The 15,107-nt window shown below is 60.2% G+C and overlaps 1 protein-coding gene across 1 annotated transcript in view; it reads left to right on the top strand.

The window, feature by feature from the left end:
* CPSF1 (cleavage and polyadenylation specific factor 1) overlaps window positions 1–15,107 on the top strand; it is a 124,350-nt gene that overhangs the window by 53,020 nt on the left and 56,223 nt on the right. Inside the window, exons 19-22 of the mRNA XM_068999090.1 lie at window positions 2,320–2,498; window positions 4,126–4,256; window positions 6,957–7,128; window positions 11,206–11,403. Of these exons, the coding sequence (XP_068855191.1) occupies window positions 2,320–2,498; window positions 4,126–4,256; window positions 6,957–7,128; window positions 11,206–11,403 (680 nt within the window). The remainder of the gene's footprint in view (window positions 1–2,319; window positions 2,499–4,125; window positions 4,257–6,956; window positions 7,129–11,205; window positions 11,404–15,107) is intronic.

Genomic DNA, 15,107 nt, shown 5'->3' with positions numbered 1-15,107 from the left:
ACACCTGGGCACACCTGGGACATACCTGGGACACACCTGGGACACACCTGGGGACAGGGACACACCTGGGGGACACCTGGGCACACCTGGGGGACACCTGGGCACACCTGGGTACACCTGGGACACCCCGGGGCCAGCTGGGGTGCCATCAGGGGGTCACATTGGGGCCCAGGTGTGTCCCCAGGTGTGACACGAAGGCAGAGGTGACACTGACGGGTGACAGCAGTGGGTGGCTCCTGGGGCAGGGAGTGACAGTCAGGTGACACAGGGGTGACACAGGGGTCATACAGGGTGACACAGGGGTGACACAGGGGGAAGGGACAATGAAGTGACGCTGGGGGTGACACAGAGGTGACACGGGGGTCACAGAGGTGACAAGGGGGTGGCACAGGGGTGTCACAGGGGTCACATGGGGTGACACGGGGTCACACAGGGGTCACACACAGGTGACCCAGGTGTGTGACCCCGCTGTCCCCCCCCAGTGACGCAGCTGCACTTTGTGCCCTGGGTCTGGGGTGACACTGGGGTGACACGGGGTGACACAGGGGTCACACACAGGTGACACAGGGGTCACACAGGGGGTGACACGGCGTGACACAGGGGTCACACACAGGTGACACAGGGGGTGACACAGGGGGTGACACGGCGTGACACAGGGGTCACACACAGGTCACACACAGGTCACACAGGGGTCACATAGGGGTGACACGGGGGTCACACACGGGTGACATAGGGGTGACACGGGGGTCACACAGGGGTCACACGGGGTCACACAGGGGTCACACAGGGGTGTCCCAGGGGTGACACACAGGGGTGACCCAGGTGTGTGACCCCACTGTCCCCCCCCCCCAGTGACACAGCTGCACTTTGTGCCCTGGATCTGGGGTGACACACAGGTGACACACAGGTGACATAGGGGTGACACAGGGGTGTCACAGGGGTCACACAGGGGTCATACAGGGGGTGACACCGGGGTCACACAGGGGTCACACACGGGGTCACACAGGGGTCACACAGGGGTCACACACAGGTGACCCAGGTGTGTGACACCGCTGTCCCCCCCCAGTGACACAGCTGAACTTTGTGCCCTGGGTCTGGGGTGGCACAGGGGTCACACATGGGGTCACACAGAGGTCACACCGGGGTCACACAGGAGTGACACAGGGGTGACACAGGGGGGAAGGGACAGTGAAGTGACGCAGGGGGTGACACAGAGGTGACAAGGGGGTGGCACAGGGGTCACACAGAGGTTACACCGGGGTCACACAGGGGTCACACAGGGGGTGACACGGGGGTCACAGAGGGGTCATACAGGGGTCACACAGGGGTGACACGGGGGTCACACAGGGGTCATACAGGGGTCACACAGGGGTCACACAGGGGTGTCCCAGGGGTGACACAGAGGTGACCCAGGTGTGTGACCCCGCTGTCCCCCCCCCCCCAGTGACGCAGCTGCACTTTGTGCCCTGGGTCTGGGGTGGCACAGGGGTGACACCGGGGTGACATAGGGGTGACACAGGGGTGTCACAGGGGTCACACAGGGGTCATACAGGGGGTGACACCGGGGTCACACAGGGGTCACACATGGGGTCACACAGAGGTCACACCGGGGTCACACAGGAGTGACACAGGGGTGACACAGGGGGGAAGGGACAGTGAAGTGACACTGGGGGTGACACAGAGGTGACACGGGGGTCACAGAGGTGACAAGGGGGTGGCACAGGGGTCACACAGGGGTGACACTGGGGTCACACAGGGGTCACACAGGGGGTGACACTGGGGTCACACAGGGGTGACACAGGAGTCACACAGAGGTTACACCGGGGTCACACAGGGGTCACACAGGGGGTGACACGGGGGTCACACAGGGGTCATACAGGGGTCACACAGGGGTCACACAGGGGGTGACACGGGGGTCACACAGGGGTCATACAGGGGTCACACAGGGGTCACACAGGGGTGTCCCAGGGGTGACACAGAGGTGACCCAGGTGTGTGACACCGCTGTCCCCCCCCCCAGTGACGCAGCTGCACTTTGTGCCCTGGGTCTGGGGTGGCACAGGGGTCACACCGGGGTGACACACAGCTGACATAGGCATCACCCAGGGGTCACACAGGGGTGTCCCAGGGGTGGCACAGGGGTGTGACAGTGCCGTTTGTCCCCCCCAGTGACGCAGCTGCACTTTGTCCCCGTGGACCTGGGGTGGCACAGGGGTCACACAGGGGTCACACAGGGGTGACACAGGGGTCATACAGGGGTCACACACAGGGTTACACAGGGGTGTCCCAGGGGTGTGACAGTGCCATTTGTCCCCCCCAGTGACGCAGCTGCACTTTGTCCCCGTGGACCTGGGCTCGCCCATCGTGCACTGCGCGGTGGCCGATCCCTTCGGGGTCCTGCTCAGCGCCGATGGCCACCTGGCCACCTTCACCCTCAAGGGGGACACCTACGGCGGCCGCGCCCCGCGCCTGGCGCTGCTGCGGCCCCCCGTGTCACACGTGAGTGTCACCCGTGTCCCCAAAGCCCCTCCAGTGTCCCCAAACCATCCCTCCAGTGTCACCCATCAGTGTCACCCGCGTCCCCAAACCATCCCCAGCCCCGCCTGGCGCCGTCACTGACACCTCTAGTGTCACCCATCAGTGTCACCCATCAGTGTCACCCATCAGTGTCACCCGCGTCCCCAAACCCCCTCAGTGTCCCCAAACCATCCCTCCAGTGTCACCCATCAGTGTCACCCACGTCCCCAAACCCCCCCCCAGTGTCCCCAAACCATCCCCGACCCCGCCTGGCGCTGCTGTGGCCACCTGTGTCACGTGTCAGTGTCCCCAATGTCCCCAATGCCCCCAAATGTCCCCCAATGTCCCCAAATGTTCCCAAATGTCCCCGATGTCCCCGAAGTCCCTGATGTCCCCGAATGTCCCCAATGTCCCCAAATGCCCCCAAATGTCCCCAAATGTCCCCGATGCCCCCAAATGTCCCCAAATGTCCCCAATGCCCCAAATGTCCCCGATGCCCCCAAATGTCCCCAAATGTCCCCAAATGTTCCCGATGCCCCCAAATGTCCCCAAATGTCCCCAATGCCCCCAAATGTCCCTGATGTCCCCAAATGTCCCCAAATGTCCCCAATGTCCCCAAATGTTCCCAATGCCCCCAAATGCCCCCAAATGTCCCCAATGTCCCCGATGTCCCCCCGGCAGCAATCCCGGGTGACGGCGCTGTGCCTGTACCGGGACGTGTCCCCAAATGCCCCCAAATGCCCCCAAATGTCCCCAAATGTCCCCAAATGCCCCCAAATGCCCCCAAATGTCCCCAATGTCCCCAAATGTCCCCAAATGTCCCCAAATGTCCCCAATGCCCCCAAATGTCCCCAAATGTCCCCAATGTCCCCAAATGCCCCCAAATGTCCCCAAATGTCCCCAAATGTCCCCAATGCGCCCAAATGTCCCCAATGTCCCCAAATGTCCCCAAATGTCCCCAATGGCCCCAAATGTCCCCAAATGTCCCCAAATGTCCCCAATGCCCCCAAATGCCCCCAAATGTCCCCAAATGTCCCCAAATGTCCCCCCGGCAGCAATCCCGGGTGACGGCGCTCTGCCTGTACTGGGACGTGTCCCCAAATGTCCCCAAAGTCCCCAAATGTCCCCAATGCCCCCAAATGACCCCAAATGTCCCCGATGTCCCCCCGGCAGCAATCCCGGGTGACGGCGCTCTGCCTGTACCGGGACATGTCCCCAAATGTCCCCAAATGTCCCTGATGTCCCCAAATGTCCCCAAATGTCCCCAATGTCCCCAAATGTCCCCAATATCCCCAATGTCCCCGATGCCCCCAAATGTCCCCAAATGTCCCCGATGTCCCCAAATGTCCCCAAATGTCCCCAAAGTCCCCAAATGTCCCCAATGTCCCCAAATGACCCCAAATGTCCCCAAATGTCCTCAAAGTCCCCAAATGCCCCCCAATGCCCCCAAATGTCCCCAAATGCCCCCAAATGCCCCCAAATGTCCCCAAAGTCCCCAAATGTCCCCAATGTCCCCAAATGTCCCCAAATGTCCCCAATGTCCCCAAATGCCCCCAAATGTCCCCAAATGTCCCCAATGTCCCCAAATGTCCCCGATGTCCCCCGGCAGCAATCCCGGGTGACGGCGCTCTGCCTGTACCGGGACGTTTCCGGAATGTTCACCACCGAGAGCCGCGTCCCCCGCGAGGAGCCCCCGCCCCGCCCCCACGCCGAGGCCGAGACCCTCATCCAGGACCTCAGGTGGGTGACAAAGTGTCCCCAAATGTCCCCAAACGTCCCCAAATGTCCCCAAGGTGGCCCCAAGGTGTCCCCAAGGTGTCCTCAGGGTGTCCCCAGCCCCCTAAAGGTGTCACCCACCTCTCCAGGTTTCCCCCAGGGTGTCCCCAAGGTGTCCCCAGGGTGTCCCCAAGGTGTCCCCAGCCCCCTAAAGGTGTCACCCACCTCTCCAGGGTGTCCCCAGGGTGTCCCCAAGGTGTCCCCAAGGTGTCCCCAGCCCCCTAAAGGTGTCACCCACCTCTCCAGGGTATCCCCAAGGTGTCCCCAGGGTGTCCCCAAGGTGTCCCCAAGGTGTCCCCAGCCCCCTAAAGGTGTCACCCACCTTACCTGATTATCCCCAGGTGTGTCCCAGGGGTGTCTCATGGGTGCCCCAGGTGTGTCCCTGTCCCCAGGGGTGTCTCAAGGGTGTCCCAGGGGTGTCTCTGTCGCCAGGGGTGTCTCAGGTGTGTCCCAGGTGTATCCCATGGGTGCCCCAGGTGTCTCCCAGGTGTCCCATTCCCAGTTTCCCGCAGCGATTCCGTGGATGAGGAGGAGGAGATGCTCTGTGGGGGTTGGGGGTGTCCCGTGGGTGTCCCAGGGGTGCCCCAGGTGTCTCCCAGGTGTCCCATTCCCAGTTTCCCGCAGCGGTTCCGTGGATGATGAGGAGGAGATGCTCTGTGGGGGTTGGGGGTGTCCCGTGGGTGCCCCAGGTGTGTCCCAGGGGTGCCCCAGGTGTGTCCCATGGGTGTCCCAGGTGTATCCCAGGGGTGCCCCAGGTGTATCCCATGGGTACCCCAGGTGTGTCCCAGGGGTGCCCCAGGTGTATCCCATGGGTGTCCCAGGTGTATCCCAGGGGTGCCCCAGGTGTATCCCATGGGTGTCCCAGGTGTATCCCAGGGGTGCCCCAGGTGTATCCCATGGGTACCCCAGGTGTGTCCCAGGGGTGTCCCCGGGGTGTCCCATGGGTGCCCCAGGTGTGTCCCAATCCCATCATTCCCGGTTTTCCCGCAGCGATTCCGTGGATGACGAGGAGGAGATGCTGTGTGGGGGTTGGGGGTGTCCCGTGGGTGCCCCAGGTGTATCCCATGGGTGCCCCAGGTGTGTCCCAGGGGTGCCCCAGGTGTCCCAGTATTCCCAGTTTCCCGCAGCGATTCCGTGGATGACGAGGAGGAGATGCTCTGGGGGGGTTGGGGGTGTCCCCGGGGTGTCCCAGGTGTGTCCCAGGGGTGCCCCAGGTGTGTCCCAGGTGTGTCCCAGGGGTGTCCCAGGTGTCTCCCATGGGTGTCCCAGGTGTCCCAATCCCAGTTTCCCGCAGCGGTTCCGTGGATGATGAGGAGGAGATGCTCTGTGGGGGTTGGGGGTGTCCCATGGGTGCCCCAGGTGTGCCCAGGTGTATCCCATGGGTGTCCCAGGTGTCTCCCATGGGTGCCCCAGGTGTCCCAGTATTCCCAGTTTCCCGCAGCGATTCCGTGGATGACGAGGAGGAGATGCTCTGTGGGGGTTGGGGGTGTCCCCAGGTGTGCCCCATGGATGTCCCAGGTGTCTCCCATGGGTGCCCCAGCTGTCCCAATCCCAGTTTCCCGCAGCGATTCCGTGGATGACGAGGAGGAGATGCTGTGTGGGGGTTGGGGGTGTCCCGTGGGTGCCCCAGGTGTATCCCAGGGGTGCCCCAGGTGTCCCAGTATTCCCAGTTTCCCGCAGCGATTCCGTGGATGACGAGGAGGAGATGCTCTGGGGGGGTTGGGGGTGTCCCCGGGGTGTCCCATGGGTGCCCCAGGTGTCCCAGTATTCCCAGTTTCCCGCAGCGATTCCGTGGATGATGAGGAGGAGATGCTCTGTGGGGGTTGGGGGTGTCCCCGGGGTGCCCCAGGTGTGTCCCAGGGGTGCCCCAGGTGTGTCCCAGGTGTGTCCCAAGGGGTGTCCCAGGTGTATCCCATGGGTGCCCCAGGTGTGTCCCAGGGGTGTCCCCGGGGTGTCCCATGGGTGCCCCAGGTGTCCCAGTATTCCCATTTTTCCCGCAGCGATTCCGTGGATGATGAGGAGGAGATGCTCTGTGGGGGTTGGGGGTGTCCCATGGGTGCCCCAGGCGTGTCCCAGGGGTGTCCCAGGTGTGTCCCAGGGGTGCCCCAGGGGTGTCCCAGGGGTGCCCCAGGTGTGTCCCAGGTGCGTCCCATGGGTGCCCCAGGTGTGCCCCAGGGGTGTCCCCAGGGGTGTCCCCAGGGGTGCCCCAGGTGTGCCCCATGGGTGCCCCAGGTGTGCCCCACGTGCGTCCCAGGGATGTCCCAGGTGTGCCCCAGGTGTCTCCCATGGGTGTCCCATGGGTGCCCCAGGTGTCCCAATCCCATCATTCCCGGTTTTCCCGCAGCGATTCCGTGGATGATGAGGAGGAGATGCTCTGTGGGGGTTGGGGGTGTCCCCGGGGTGCCCCAGGTGTGCCCAGGTGTGTCCCATGGGTGCCCCAGGTGTGTCCCAATCCCATCATTCCCAGTTTTCCCGCAGCGATTCCGTGGATGACGAGGAGGAGATGCTCTGGGGGGGTTGGGGGTGTCCCATGGGTGCCCCAGGTGTCCCAGTATTCCCAGTTTCCCGCAGCGATTCCGTGGATGACGAGGAGGAGATGCTCTGGGGGGGTTGGGGGTGTCCCATGGGTGCCCCAGGTGTCCCAGTATTCCCAGTTTCCCGCAGCGATTCCGTGGATGACGAGGAGGAGATGCTCTACGGGGACTCGGGGGGCTCGGGGCGCTCCCCCCCCAAGGAGGAGCCGCGGCGCCCGGGGCCCCCCGAGCGGGAGCCGCCCCCGCACAGCCCCGAGCCCTCGCACTGGTGCGTGCTGGCCCGCGAGAACGGCAACATGGAGGTACTGGGAGCGCTGGGAGGGCGCTGGGAGCGCTGGGAGGGGACTGGGAGCGCTGGGAGAGGACTGGGAGCGCTGGGAGGGCACTGGGAGCACTGGGAGGGGACTGGGAGGGGGCTGGGAGCGCTGGGGGGGCACTGGGAGGGGACTGGGAGCACTGGGAGGGCGCTGGGAGGGGACTGGGAGGGGACTGGGAGCGCTGGGAGGGGACTGGGAGCGCTGGGAGGGCACTGGGAGCGCTGGGAGGGGACTGGGAGGGGGCTGGGAGCGCTGGGGGGGCACTGGGAGGGGACTGGGAGCACTGGGAGGGCGCTGGGAGGGGACTGGGAGGGGGCTGGGAGCACTGGGGGGGCACTGGGAGGGGACTGGGAGCACTGGGAGGGCGCTGGGAGGGAACTGGGAGGGGACTGGGAGTGCTGGGAGGGGACTGGGAGCGCTGGGAGGGCGCTGGGAGGGGACTGGGAGGGGGCTGGGAGCGCTGGGGGGGCACTGGGAGGGGACTGGGAGCACTGGGAGGGCGCTGGGAGGGAACTGGGAGGGGACTGGGAGTGCTGGGAGGGGACTGGGAGTGCTGGGAGGGCACTGGGAGCACTGGGAGGGCACTGGGAGCACTGGGAGGGGACTGGGAGGGGGCTGGGAGCGCTGGGAGGGGACTGGGAGGGGGCTGGGAGGGGGCTGGGAGAGCTGGGAGGGCACTGGGAGCGCTGGGAGGGGACTGGGAGGGGGCTGGGAGCGCTGGGAGGGCACTGGGAGGGGACTGAGAGCACTGGGAGGGCGCTGGGAGGGGACTGGGAGGGGACTGGGAGCGCTGGGAGGGGACTGGGAGCGCTGGGAGGGCTCTGGGAGGGGACTGGGAGGGTGCTGGGAGGGGACTGGGAGCACTGGGAGGGCACTGGGAGCACTGGGAGGGGACTGGGATGGTACTGGGAATATTGGGAGGCCACTGGGGGGACCGGGAGGGGACTGGGATGATGCTGGGAGCACTGGGATGGCCCTGGGAGCACTGGGAGGGAGCACTGGGAAGGGCAGTGGGGAGCACTGGGAGGGGACTGGGAGCACTGGGAGGGAACTGGGAGGGGACTGGGAGTGCTGGGGGGGCACTGGAAGGGCACTGGGAGGGCCCTGGGAGGGGACTGGGAGCGCTGCGAGGGGACTGGGAGCGCTGGGAGGGGACTGGGAGCGCTGGGAGGGGACTGGGAGCACTGGGAGGGGACTGGGAGTGCTGGGGGGGCACTGGGAGCACTGGGATGGCCCTGGGAGCACTGGGAGGTGCCTCGATGGCAGCGGGGTCCTGTCCCCATCCCGCTTTTCCCGGTGGAATTCCCATTTTCCCCATTCCCATTTTTCCATGGGAATTCCCATTTCCCATTCCTCTTTTCCCATTCCCCATTCCCCATTTTCCACAGGAATTCCCATTTCCCCACCCCCATTTTCCACAGGAATTCCCATTCCCCCCCCCCATTTTTCCCTTTCCCGTTCCCGTTTTTCCACAGAAATTCCCGTTCCTGTTCCCATTTTTCCATGGGAATTCCTGCGTTTCCCATTCCCATGCTTCCCATGTTTCCCGTTTTTCTTGTTCCTATTCCCATTTTTCCCATTTTCCCCATTTTCCTCATTTTTCCCATTTTTCCCATTTTCCCCATTTTCCCCATTTTCCCCATTTTTCCCATTTTCCCCATTTTCCCCATTTTCCCCATTTTTCCCATTTTCCCCATTTTTCCCATTTTCCCCATTTTCCCCATTTTCCTCATTTTTCCCATTTTTCCCATTTTCCCCATTTTCCCCATTTTTCCCATTTTCCCCATTTTCCCCATTTTCCCCATTTTCCCCATTTTCCTCATTTTTCCCATTTTTCCCATTTTCCCCATTTTCCTCATTTTTCCCATTTTTCCCATTTTCCCCATTTTCCCCATTTTCCCCATTTTTCCCATTTTCCCCATTTTCCCCATTTTCCTCATTTTTCCCATTTTCCCCATTTTTCCCATTTTCCGCATTTTTCCCATTTTCCCCATTTTTCCCATTTTCCCCATTTTCCCCATTTTCCCCATTTTCCCCATTTTTCCCATTTTCCCCATTTTCCCCATTTTCCCCATTTTCCCCATTTTTCCCATTTTTCCCATTTTCCCCATTTTCCCCATTTTCCCCATTTTTCCCATTTTCCCCATTTTCCCCATTTTCCTCATTTTTCCCATTTTCCCCATTTTTCCCATTTTCCGCATTTTTCCCATTTTCCCCATTTTCCTCATTTTCCTCATTTTCCCCATTTTCCCCATTTTTCCCATTTTCCCCATTTTCCCCATTTTTCCCATTTTCCCCATTTTCCTCATTTTCCTCATTTTCCCCATTTTCCCCATTTTTCCCATTTTCCCCATTTTTCCCATTTTCCCCATTTTCCCCATTTTCCCCATTTTCCTCATTTTTCCCATTTTCCCATTTTCCCCATTTTCCCCATTTTCCTCATTTTCCTCATTTTCCCCATTTTCCTCATTTTTCCCATTTTCCCCATTTTTCCCATTTTCCCCGTTTTCCCCATTTTCCCCATTTTTCCCCTTCCCATTCCCATTTTTCCATGGGAACTCCCACGTTTCCCATTTCCCATTCCCACAGGAATTCCCATTTCCCCTCTCCTGTTTCCCATTCCCTGTTCCCCTTTTCCCATGGGAATTCCCATTTCCCATTCCTCTTTTCCCATTCCCCATTCCCCATTTTCCACAGGAATTCCCATTCCCCCCCCCCATTTTTCCCTTTCCCGTTCCCGTTTTTCCACAGAAATTCCCGTTCCTGTTCCCATTTTTCCATGGGAATTCCTGCGTTTCCCATTCCCATGCTTCCCATGTTTCCCGTTTTTCTTGTTCCTATTCCCATTTTTCCCATTTTCCCATTTTCCCCATTATTCCCATTTCTCCCCTTTCTCCCATTTCTCCCATTTCTTCCCTTTCTCCCATTTCTCCCATTTCTCCCATTTCTCCCATTTCTCCCATTTTTCCCAATTCTCCCCTTTCTCCTATTTTTCCAATTTTTCCCCATTTTTCCCATTTCTCCCATTTCTCCCATTTCCCATTCCAATTTCCCCCATTTTTTCCCATTCTTCCTATTTCTCCCATTTCTCCCAATTATCTCATTTTTCCTGTTTCTCCCATTTTTCCTATCTCTCCCATTTTTCCCATTTCTCCCATTTCTCCCATTTTTCCCATTTTTCCCATTCCTATTTTCCCCATTTGTCCCATTTTTTCCCACTTCGCATTTGCCCCCATTTTTTCCCATTTTTCCCCATTTCTCCCATTTTTCCCATTTCCCATTCCCCTTTTTCCCATTTCTCCCATTTCTCCCATTTTTCCCATTCCCATTTTTCCCATTTTTCCCATTTCCCATTCCCCCTTTTTCCCATTTTTGCCATTTTTCCCATTTGCCATTCCCATTTCTCCCATTTTTCCTCATTTTTCCCATTTTTCCCATTTTCCCACTGTTCCCATTTCCCCCATTTTTTCCCATTTTCTCCCATTTTTCCCAATTCTCCCATTTCTCCCATTTTTCCCATTTCTCCCATTTCTCCCATTTTTCCCATTTCTCCCATTTCTCCCATTTCCCATTCCCATTTCCCATTGCCATTTCTCCCATTTTTCCCATTTTCCTATTCTCCCATTTTTCCCATTTTTCCCACTGTTCCCATTTCCCCCATTTTTCTCATTTTTCCCATTTCTCCCATTTTTCCCATTTTTCCCGTTTTTCTCATTTTTCCCTTTTTTCCCATCTCCCATTTTTCCTATTTCCCATTCCCATTTCCCATTCCCATTTCTCCCATTTTCCCATTTTTTCCCATTCTTATTTCAGCCATTTCTCCCATTTCTCCCATTTCTCCCGTTTCTCCCATTTTTCTCCTTTCTCCCATTTTTCCTATTTCCCCCATTTTTCGCCATTTCTCCCATTTTTCCCACTGTTCCCATTGTTCCCATTTTTTCCCATTTCTTCCATTTTTCCCATTCCCATTTCTCCCGTTTCTCCCATCTTTCCCACTTTCCCCAATTCTCCCATCTTTCCCATTTTTCCCACTTTTCCCGTTTCTCCCGTTTTTCGCCCCAGATCTACGCGGTGCCCGAGTGGCGCCGGGTGTTCCTGGTGAAGAACTTCTCGGTGGGGCAGCGGGTGCTGGTGGATTCGTCCTTCGGGCAGCCGCCGGCGGAGCCGCGCAAGGACGAGCGCGGGGAGCGCGAGCAGCCCCCAGTCAGGGAGCTGCTACTGGTGGGACTGGGCCGGCGCCAGAGCCGCCCGCTGCTGCTGGTGAGGGGGAAACTGGGATGGACTGGGATGGACTGGGAGCGCTGGGATGGACTGGGAGCGGGGCTGGGCCGGCGCCAGAGCCGCCCGCTGCTGCTGGTGAGAGCCCCACTGGGATGGACTGGGATGGACTGGGAGCACTGGGAGCAGGGCTGGGCCGGCGCCAGAACCGCCCGCTGCTGCTGGTGAGAGCCCCACTGGGAGCACTGGGATGGACTGGGATGGACTGGGAGCACTGGGATGGACTGGGAGCAGTGGGAGCGGGGCTGGGCCGGCGCCAGAGCCGCCCGCTGCTGCTGGTGAGGGGGAAACTGGGAGCGCTGGGATGGACTGGGATGGACTGGGAGCACTGGGAGCGGGGCTGGGCCGGCACCAGAGCCGCCCGCTGCTGCTGGTGAGAGTTAAACTGGGAGCACTGGGATGGACTGGGAGCAGTGGGAGCGGGGCTGGGCCGGCGCCAGAGCCGCCCGCTGCTGCTGGTGAGAGTTGGATTGGGAGCGCTGGGATGGACTGGGATGGACTGGGAGCAGTGGGAGCGGGGCTGGGCCGGCGCCAGAGCCGCCCGCTGCTGCTGGTGAGAGTTGGATTGGGAGCGCTGGGATGGACTGGGAGCAGTGGGAGCGGGGCTGGGCCGGCGCCAGAGCCGCCCGCTGCTGCTGGTGAGAGTTAAACTGGGAGCGCTGGGATGGACTGGGAGCACTGGGATGGACTGGGAGCGGGGCTGGGCCGGCGCCAGAGCCGCCCGCTGCTGCTGGTGAGAGTTAAACTGGGAGCACTGGGATGGACTGGGAGCACTGGGATGGACTGGGAGCAGTGGGAGCGGGGCTGGGCCGGCGCCAGAGCCGCCCGCTGCTGCTGGTGAGAGTTAAACTGGGAGCACTGGGATGGACTGGGAGCACTGGGATGGACTGGGAGCAGTGGGAGCGGGGCTGGGAGCACTGGGAGCGGGGCTGGGAGCACTGGGATGGACTGGGAGCAGTGGGAGCACTGGGAGCGGGGCTGGGCCGGTGCCAGAGCCGCCCACTGCTGCTGGTGAGAGTTAAACTGGGAGCGCTGGGATGGACTGGGAGCACTGGGTGTGTACTGGAAGTGCTGGGAGCCTACTGGGCGTATACTGGGTGCATACTGGGAGCGTACTGGGAGCGTACCGGGAGTGTCCTGGGAGCCCTGGGATGGACTGGGAGCACTGGGAGCCTACTCGGAGTGTACTCGGAGTGTACTGGGAGTGTGCTGGCAGCATTGGAAGCATACTGGGAGCACTGGGAGTGTACTGGAAGCACTGGGAGTGTACTGGGAGCACTGGGAACGTATTGGGAGTGTACTGGGAGCTCTGGGAGCACTGGGATGGATTGGGAGCGCTGGGAGTGTACTGGGAGCGCTGGGAGCATACTGGGAGCATACCAGGAGTGTACTAGGAGCACTGGGATGGACTGGGAGTGCTGGGAGTGTGCTGGGAGCCTACTGGGAGCGTACTGGGAGTGTACTGGGAGTGTACTGGGGGCATACTGGGAGCACTAGGAATGTACTGGGAGCACTGGGATGGACTGGGAGCACTGGGAGCCTACTGGGAGCATACTGGGGGTGTTCTGGGAGTACTGGGAGCATACTGGTGGATTTGGGGGCTCCCAGGTGGATTTTGGGGTGCCCTGACCCCATTTTTGGGGGTTCCCAGGTGGATTTTGGCGGTGCCCTGACCCATTTTTGGGGGCTCCCAGGTGGATTTTGGGGTTCCCAGGTGGATTTTGGGGGTTCCCCGGTGGATTTTGGGGGTTCCCAGGCAGATTTTGGGGTGCCCTGACCCCATTTTTGGGGGTTCCCAGGTGCACGTGGAGCAGGAGCTGCTCCTCTACAAGGGGTTTGGATGGGTTTGGGGTTCCCAGGTGGATTTTGGGGTTCCCCGGTGGATTTTGGGGGTTCCCAGGTGGATTTTGGGGGTTCCCAGGCAGATTTTGGGGTGCCCTGACCCCATTTTCGGGGTTCCCAGGTGCACGTGGAGCAGGAGCTGCTCCTCTACGAGGGGTTTGGGGTTCCAGGGAGGCCCAGGTGGATTTTAGGGGTTCCCAGGTGGATTTTGGGGGTTCCCCGGTGGATTTTGGGGTGCCCTGACCCATTTTTGGGGGTTCCCAGGTGGAGCAGGAGCTGCTCCTCTACGAGGGGTTTGGATGGGTTTGGGGTTCCCAGGTGGATTTTGGGGCTCCCAAGTGGATTTTGGGGTTCCCCAGTGGATTTTGGGGGTTCCCAGGATGGTTTTTGGGGTGCCCTGACCCCATTTTTGGGGTTCCCAGGTGGATTTTGGGGGTTCCCAGGTGGATTTTGGGGGTTCCCAGGAGGATTTTGGGGTGCTGGGCTGGATTTTGGGGTGTCCTGACCCCATTTTTGGGGTTCCCAGGATGGATTCGGGGCTCCCAGGTGGATTTTGGGGTGCTGGGCTGGATTTTGGGGTGCCCTGACCCCATTTTTGGGGTTCCTTGGATTTTGGGATGCCCTGACCCGTTTTTGGGGTTCCCACATGGATTTTGGGGGTTCCCCGGTGGATTTTGGGGTGCCCTGACCCCATTTTTGGGGGTTCCCCGGTGGATTTTGGGGTGCCCTGACCCATTTTTGGGGGTTCCCAGGTGGATTTTGGGCGCTCCCAGGTGGATTTTTGGGGCTCCCAGGTGGATTTTGGAGGCTCCCAGGTGGTTTTTTGGGGTTCCCAGGTGGATTTTGGGGGTTCCCAGGATGGATTTTGGGGTGCCCTGACCCAATTTTGGGGGTTCCCAGGTGGATTTTGGGGGTTCCCAGGTGGATTTTGGGGGTTCTCCGATTGATTTTGGGGTGCCCTGCCCCATTTTTGGGGTTCCCAGGTGCACGTGGAGCAGGAGCTGCTCCTCTACGACGGGTTTGGGGTTCCAGGGAGTCCCAGGATGGATTTTGGGGCTTCCTGGTGGATTTTGGGGTTCCCAGGTGGATTTTGGGGGTTCCCCGGTGGATTTTGGGGTGCCCTGACCCCATTTTTGGGGGTTCCCAGGTGGATTTTGGGGGTGCCCTGACCCATTTTTGGGGGTTCCCAGGTGGATTTTGGGGCTCCCAGGTGGATTTTTGGGGCTCCCAGGTGGATTTTGGGGGTTCCCAGGCAGATTTTGGGGTGCCCTGACCCATTTTTGGGGTTCCCAGGTGCACGTGGAGCAGGAGCTGCTCCTCTACGAGGGGTTTGGGGTTCCAGGGAGTCCCAGGATGGATTTTGGGGCTTCCTGGTGGATTTTGGGGTTCCCCGGTGGATTTTGGGGTTCCCAGGTGGATTTTGGGGGTTCCCCAGTGGATTTTGGGGTGCCCTGACCCATTTTTGGGGGTTCCCAGGTGGATTTTGGGGGTGCCCTGACCCATTTTTGGGGGTTCCCAGGTGGATTTTGGGGCTCCCAGGTGGATTTTGGGCGCTCCCAGGTGGATTTTGGGGGCTCCCAGGTGGATTTTGGGGCTCCCAGGTGGATTTTTGGAGGTTCCCAGGTGGATTTTGGGGGTTCCCTGGTGGATTTTGGGGGTTCCCAGGCAGATTTTGGGGTGCCCTGACCCCATTTTTGGGGTTCCCAGGTGCACGCGGAGCAGGAGCTGCTCCTCTACGAGGGGTTTGGGGTTCCAGGGAGTCCCAGGATGGATTTTGGGGCTTCCTGGTGGATTTTGGGGTTCCCCGGTGGATTTTGGGGTTCCCAGGTGGATTTTGGGGGTTC

The sequence above is a fragment of the Aphelocoma coerulescens genome, unplaced genomic scaffold (genome assembly GCF_041296385.1).
Source record: "Aphelocoma coerulescens isolate FSJ_1873_10779 unplaced genomic scaffold, UR_Acoe_1.0 HiC_scaffold_221, whole genome shotgun sequence".
NCBI classification, from domain to species: domain Eukaryota; kingdom Metazoa; phylum Chordata; class Aves; order Passeriformes; family Corvidae; genus Aphelocoma; species Aphelocoma coerulescens.
Note: the sequence above shows the minus strand (reverse complement) of the source record. Positions and strands in the feature narration are given on the sequence as shown.